Below are 7,650 nucleotides of genomic sequence, written 5' to 3' on the forward strand. Positions count from 1 at the left end.
GTAGTGAATGAGTGAGTTGGGTTTTACGCCGCTTTTAGCAATATTACAGCAATATCACGGCGGGGACATTGAAATAGGCCACATTGTACCCATGTACCATCAAACCCAGGTCTTCGGCGTGACGAGCGAACGCTTTAACCACTAGGCTACCCCATCGCCCCCCGCCATTACACAGATGATGATAGTTGGTTCGAGTCCATGTTTCGACCTGATTATGTGTATTATGGTATTCGTCAGTACACGTCACTTCGGGTTATCCTTAAACGTTAAGTTCACACGTCGTAACGTAACTGAAATACTGTTTGAAACGACTCACTCACTCACTCAGTTATGCGTGTCATATTTTAGCCTTGTTATCTGTGTCTCCTTGTGGCTGGGGAAATTATTCGACTAATTCGACACTCGACCCGTCCCTACAACTTTATTTATTTACAAATACATATGTCATTCGTGTCACCTATTTGTGATTTGATATAATATTCTAACATAACACGGCATTTTAAAACACACGCCACAAGCCACCACCAGACAAAGCCAGACCACCTTGCTTGGGAGCTTGAAAAGATCATGTAAATCTGGGTCATTATGAGAAATATATCCATAACCTTCGTAGTACCAGGGAGACTATATATGTTGTGGAGTATCCCTGGTAGTACAGGTTTTCAGTTTTGACACCTCGAAGCACTGCTTACTTACCCAGTTCATGCGGCAGTTCATGGCAGAAGACGGCGATGCTGGTGGTGATGCCGCTTGTGACGCTGAGACTGAAGGCGGCGCCAACCACCAGACCGTCGGCGAAGTTGTGAATGCCGTCCCCGATTATCACCATTAAGGCAAGCGTTGAAAAAGCTGAAACAAACCCAAATGGATAAAACGCCAGAATATGGTTTGATCGAGCGTCTTGCCATTCAAACTGATCGGGTTGGTGGTATAATAAGATCAACAAGACGGCATGTAGCTAATATTAATACATTACGTAGGAGTTTCCAGAGATTTACCTGTGTAAGTTTACTTTAGAGGCATGGGCTCCCATGAATAAAAGTAGATAAACGCAGTGGTTTTATTCCAATGGTATAAACCAAATGTAGTTAGGCAATCGTGGCATAACTGCCATAAAACGGACCACAGGTCCATAGTTCCGTCTCTCTGTCGAATCCTAACTTCGCTCGGCTAAGGGTCCTTTGGAATGTCAGCACCTTGTCCTTACTGTTTGTTACCTGCTTGCATATTCACCCCTAAGCCCTCTACATTCTGTTTTACTTACAAGGCGACTCCCGTGGGCTCTCTTTTCCGATAATTCCTTTTGTTTCTTTTTTCTGAAACGAAAGGAGTCTGTTGCAATGAAACGCTATACTTGTGATAGGGTTTCTTCTAGAACAACGAAATACAGACATAGTAAGCTTATTATGTACACTCCCCAGGGAGTTGAGATTGATAATACGATGTGCCGTTGAGATTGACATCCAATGATCGAAGGGAAAAATACCTGCGCCTTGAGCATGCACTAGTTGCCTGGATATGTGCGCTATATAAATATCCTATAATAATAAATAATAATAATAATTATCTTCAACTTTGCGTACAGGACGACTCTCAGCATCCAGACCAAAACATAAGAAGCGTATATGGAGAATATCTGCGATAAAGTACATGCAGTTACCAGATGTAAGGATGGTATGGATTTTAATATATTCTTTGCGACGTTTGGGTACAGACTGCAGTGCCTATGATATGCATCATCAACAAGTTGGTGGTTAAAATCGCGAGTATGGTTTTACGCCGCTTTTAGCAATGTTCCAGCAATATCACGACCTGGGACACCTTCACACATTGTAGCCATGTGGGAATTCGAACCTAGGTCTTCAGCGTGACGAGCGGACGCTTTAACCATTAGGCTACCCAACCGCACCATCTCCTAGTGAATCTAGTGCTTAAAGCGTTTGCTCATCACGCCGAATGCCCGAGTTCGATTTCTCACGAGTGCAATGTATAGAGCTGATTCTTGAAGCTCATTCATCTCTTTAGATATTGCGAAAGGCAGCGTAAAACCACACTCACTCACTGACTCACTGATACAAAGACAGTGAACACAGACGTAAGAATTGTAAACACTTACATGGTCAACAGCAATTTGGTTCAGTTCCACAGAAGAGTGATTGTGAGAATGCTGGAATCAAAGAACACAGCGGCTGTGTATTACACGCAAGTCGACTTTTCCGCATTGATTGCACTTTATCTACAAGCTTCAACAGACACTGACATACTTTGAGAAGGGTCTTTCGTTACTTTATATATCTATATTAAGGAGTTATCCAAATACAATATTCTATATTAGACCGAACTATACATAAAAACACCTCATAAATATCACTTAAAAAGTCGTTTGTAATATTATTGGTTTATCAGATAAATTGAAATCAATTCACCTCATTCTCTCGTTAATCTGCTTGGGACCACACGCACATTTTTATATGTATGCAGTCGCCCCTTAAACTACATATTGCGTACATGTAATGGCGCTATATTACTAATCTTTCGAATATTCGAGATATAGAAATCACATATACTGGTCTTAATGCTCAGTTTAGTCCTTACATTTTAATATCTCCTCGCTGATTGGCTGGACTGAGAAAGTTCACCTGACGCGACCTCTGATGGACGTATTGTCAGATCTTTATTCAAAGGTGTATCGTAGTGGAGTAAAATATCTGATGTAAATGAAACTTATGTTCAGTCGAACCGTTACTGTTTGGGAGGCTTGGTAAGTGAACTAGTCCAGTATAACAAGCAAACATGTCATTACCGTGTGTCCGGATCCAAGGATTACCATGAAAGACTCGATCAGATAGAAGCCATAGGTACCTGCCATTTAAAGAACATGTTATAGACAAGTCATATAAATGTAGGGCTGTAGAGGTCAATACAGTTTGTTTATTCAAGAAACACTAAGTTCCAACAGTCAACACTAAGTTCCAACAGTCAGTACTTCACACGGGGCGGTGGGGTAGCCTAATGGTTAAAGCGTTGGCTCGTCACGCCGAAGACCCGGGTTCGATTCCCCACATGGGTACTATGTGTGAAGCCCATTTCTGGTGTCCCCCGCCGTGATGTTGCTGGAATATTGCTAAAAGGGGCGTAAAACCAAACTCAGTCAGTCAGTCAGTCAGTACTTCACACGTCCACCCCTTGGAACGCAACCTTGGTTCAAGCTAGAGGGGTAACCGTACAAACGTCTCAAACAAATGGCAGTGTATGTCGTAGCCTTGCGACAATCTGCTCCACACTCCGAAGCGTCAATGTAGATGATTCAAGTATGATTTCCAGAAGTATTAAACGGTCACATTTCACTTGTTAACTAAATATAGATACACGTCACTGAGTGAGTGTGAGTGAGTGAGTTTAGTTTTACGCCCCAATCAGCAATATTCCAGCTATATGGCGGCGGTCTGTAAATAATCGTGTCTGGACCAGACAATCCAGTGATCAACAGCATGAGCATCAATCTGCGGAATTGGGGACCGATGACATGTGTCAACCAAGTCAGCGAGCCTGACCACCCGATCCCGTTAGTCGCCTCTGACGACAAGCATGGGTAACTGAAGATCAATGTTCTAACCCGGACCTTCACGGGTTTACACGTCACTAATACCACAAGTTCTTAAATGGTTTTAAGGAGAATGGAAGAGTAACATGTGAAAAATGGACGGCGAAATATGAAGAGTACACGACAAAACTCTTCATCTCCCATCCCCGTTCACATGCGTCTTTAACAGTTGAAAGGACGTGTGAGGTTGTTCAACCTTCGTCCGTCACCCATACAATTTTTGGTTTTAACATGTTTTGAATGTGCCTCGTAACACACCTTATATTTCAGTGGGATCGAACCTGCAACTTTCGGGTTTCGTGTTTTCTCCTCTCCATCGCTTTTACATTCTCAGGGGCGGTGGGGTAGCCTAGTGGTTAAAGCGTTGGCTCGTCACACCGAAGACCCGGGTTCGAATCCCCACATGGGTACATTGTGTGAAGCCCATTTCTGGTGTCCCCCGCCGTGATGTTGCTGGAATATTGCTAAAAGCGGCGTAAAACCAAACTCACTCATCTCTCACTTTATTTCCTGGAGTCGTATTATTCACCCAAGTGTCTTCTGATATCAATTATATCACGAGTTGATAAAGTTACAAATATCCGAGGCTTGCCGAATATATCAAGATCACTCTTCATTAATTTTCAATGTACAAATGTGCCATAGACTGATATGGACCGATAAATCAGGGCATTGTACAAAATCTCATCCCGATATCGATCACAAGCGATATCTCCTGTGAACACAGTTTTGGATGATAAATGCACATATATATATCTTACTGATATGGACCATCGTGTCTCACCTGCGATAAAGTATATTCTTCTATCACTGGACCGGAAGACTGGTTGTGCGCATGCTCATCTTCGTGGTCGTGAAGGCCGAAAGCCTGACAGAAAGTATTGATGTTAACGAAAATGTTACTCAAAACAAAGATTCAGAGAATGCATCATGTGAGTTACAGTGAAATCAGTAACAGACTGAACTGTCTATTTCTACTAGGTACCCATGTACACAACTGACCTGAGGTATGAGATGCAAGATGGCGTCAGTGAACAGCGTGCCGACAGCAAGGCCAAGGAAGACGGACATGAACGCCTCGTGACAGGTGCCCTTTGGGAGGGGGAAGAGGATGGCGCCCAGTACGGCGCATAAGCAGATGATCAGAGTAGCCAAGGAGCCGTACCCGTAACCTGCAGCAAATGATTATATGACTCCAAATTTGGCAGATAATGGTAACTGTTTCATTGTGAGTTTCCACTCAAAAGCGTATGTACCAGCAATGGAGGGATTTGTGATGTACCTCTGATAGAGAGCCTCCTGCGTGTACTCTGCGGTATAGACCCGGATGTATGTTCTGCAATGATGTACACATATGTTGAGCACCAGGGCATGGCCACCGATCTCATCATGGACGCCATAACTGGTTGTCTCTTGTTTTACTCTGGGTTGGTACTGAGACTTACTTCTGCCATTGTGGGCATGTCAGTTTGTGTGATGTTTCACACTTGAGTCACGACTTATTTACTTGGTTGTGTGGTGTGGCGTTTTAATCAAGGGTATGGTAAGACTTACGTTCTGTCATGGTGGTCGTGGGTCCATGTGTGGTGTTGGGTGTGGAGACGCATGACCCTGCCATCTGCATATACACCAGGGTGGGACACAACTCCACAAACTTGTCCTTTGTAATGACGTCATCATGGCCCAAACCGCTGATTGCTTTTATCTCACTGACAGAGTAACACTTTTTTGGTGACCTTTAAATGCGAGTAAAAGAAAAGTTCAACTGATATATGAAAAATAAATAAATAAAACAGTAGCAAAAGTAGGGATTAGAAATCGAATGTCATTGATATACTGGGACTATATTGCATTTGCAAGTACCAACGCTCACTGAAACGTATAATCTATCAATTTTAACCTGTTTGTTGTTCGACGACAAACTCTCTGTTCTAGAATCCTGTAAATAATCGAATCTGAACCAGAGAATTATGCGATCTATAATACGAGGAACCATCTACGCCGTCGGTTAGGGTGACACGCAATCTACCAGTCATCGAACTTGACCATTAGATCTAATGGCGGCCAGCAAAGGTTACTCAGGTCTATTTGTCTGTCTCACAGTCCATGAACCATCATATTTCCTTTTCGCCCAGCCCTCTCTACTAATTCAAGTTCCAGGACACAACCCAGGATTTTTCTCAGGTTCATGTTAAGAATTTCCCATCTTATTTCAATGCTGCAATTACATATTTTCATACACTAATTTGGAGGACAATCCTTATCTAAACGGCCCACGGGGAAGATAGCACCAAAGATGAAATTTTTACAACCTACCAGGATTGTTGTATGGCTGTGACCTTCACCAGCCTGTGTCAGCCCATGGACAACACTGTCTGCATCTGCATCGACGACGTCACTCCCCGCGCTTCTCCTGTGCCCTGAGTGGTCGGTTCGCTCACCCTCCAAGTTCAGCTTGACGAGCAATGCACTCAACTCTGTACATCGTAAGTTGTGATTGTCATTTAGCAACCAACACTATTGTATAAGTTCCAACACTATTCTATACTTGGCAGTGACGGCAAGTTCTACCGAAATGTGTCATGCTATTTTCAATGGATATAGAAGATTGTTGATTCTTAAGTTCACGACATTTCCAGTGAAGAAATATTGATATGGAAATGAAGAAGGATATTTATTCGTATTTCTTCATGGGGACAATGAACGTAGCTTTTATACATAATAATTTCATGTTGGTACCTGTGTCCATGATGGTGTTGTTGGAGGCGTCGATACGAACAAAGAGGTCGTCGAGGATGGTCTGCTTTGACGGGAGCAGACGACATGTCTCCTTCATTGTCGACCCTGCAATATGAAACAGCGATGAACATACCAACTATGAAATCAGCGTGTGAATAACAATAGGTTAACATTTACAGCTCTAAATGAGTTGTATTCTTTTTTAGTATGGCTGTTCCGAAGTTCCGCTTTATGGGCGACTACAAAAGTACATTACTTTAAGTGAAGTTCGTGATTCGTTAACAATTTGTTGAATTAACCGTTTCGTCTAGCTTTTAAGTTACTGTACAAAAATGCCATGGTTGTCTGACAAAACAGCTACTGACACCTGCCTCACTTTCGGCTTTTGCAAAAACCCGTCGGCGTGCAAATAAACCTTGACAGTATATTCATAAAATATAATATTCCAAATGAATGTTTTCAAACAAGGCACTGAAAAAAGCGAAGGTTTTATAAACACGAACAAGGTTTTAATAGTTAGAGAGTGAGTTGAGGTTTACGCCGCATTCAGCAATATTCCAGCTATATGGCGGTTTGATAAACTGTTACACATGGACATCGATTTCAAGGAAATACATGGCCTGGTTTTGATCTTGTATAAGCGATTTAATATATGCAGGCAAATGGCGTCATAACTGATTTGACCCACATGACATTCACATGACATTCTGATTTTAACTGACAAAATGTGTGGTCAAGACCTACCTTCAAGAAGATGGTAGACAATGAAGGCGGTGATATCTGCAAGTTTGTCCCTGTTGATATTTGCACTCTCCACACCAACCTGGTAGAATGCTGCGTCTACGCTGATACACTGAGGAAACAAGTCAAAAGCATGAAAGGAGGTGGGTCATTTGTAATACAACATGGATACCACTCACAACTCAAGACAGGTTAGATGAATGTTGAAGGCGGGAGCAACGTTGCCCCAATATACTGACGTTTTGGTTCAGCCATTTTCCACCTTTCTATCTTACATACTCGCATCGACATCCATTTAGTGTGATATAAAAACAAATCCGAATAAACGCCAAATAGCTTATGCAGAACGAGTTGCATAGAGGTAACACAAGACAAGAATTGAGATAGTTCTCAGTAAGAATAACTAAACATAATATCCTTGCGTCATGGGTAACCATTTTCTTTGTTATCGTCAACACAAGTGCATTGTTCGCATTAGTATCTTATGTTAGAACGAGGTTATCACGTATGTGTGCTTTTGGATTGTAAATATCCTTCATCTCGAATAATTATAAAGATTTCTTATT

The 7,650-nt window shown here is 42.2% G+C and overlaps 1 protein-coding gene across 1 annotated transcript; it reads right to left on the minus strand.

Moving 5' to 3' along the window:
• Positions 1–687: 687 nt before the first annotated feature.
• Positions 688–7,375, minus strand: LOC124287667 (zinc transporter ZIP4-like). Its single transcript, XM_046724169.1, has 11 exons — positions 7,364–7,375; positions 7,088–7,196; positions 6,344–6,448; positions 5,921–6,081; positions 5,159–5,222; positions 4,607–4,776; positions 4,421–4,472; positions 2,804–2,862; positions 2,117–2,167; positions 1,265–1,316; positions 688–849 (listed from the first exon to the last, which is right to left on the minus strand). Exons 1-11 carry the CDS (start codon positions 7,373–7,375, stop codon positions 689–691), a joined length of 996 nt encoding a protein of 331 aa, XP_046580125.1. The 3' UTR covers position 688.
• Between the last annotated feature and the right edge of the window lie 275 nt (positions 7,376–7,650).

This window comes from Haliotis rubra, unplaced genomic scaffold (assembly GCF_003918875.1).
Source record: "Haliotis rubra isolate DU_JTF1 unplaced genomic scaffold, ASM391887v1 Scf404, whole genome shotgun sequence".
Classification (NCBI taxonomy): domain Eukaryota; kingdom Metazoa; phylum Mollusca; class Gastropoda; order Lepetellida; family Haliotidae; genus Haliotis; species Haliotis rubra.

Bases quoted from the DNA above. Each gene is read 5' to 3' on its own strand.
- LOC124287667 (XM_046724169.1), bottom strand. The intron at 5,223-5,920 runs GTAGGTTGTAAA...GTGTATATGCAG, and splicing joins ACAGCCATACAACAATCCTG to ATGGCAGGGTCATGCGTCTC. The intron at 4,473-4,606 runs GTCAGTTGTGTA...ACTTTCTGTCAG, and splicing joins TCTTGCATCTCATACCTCAG to GCTTTCGGCCTTCACGACCA.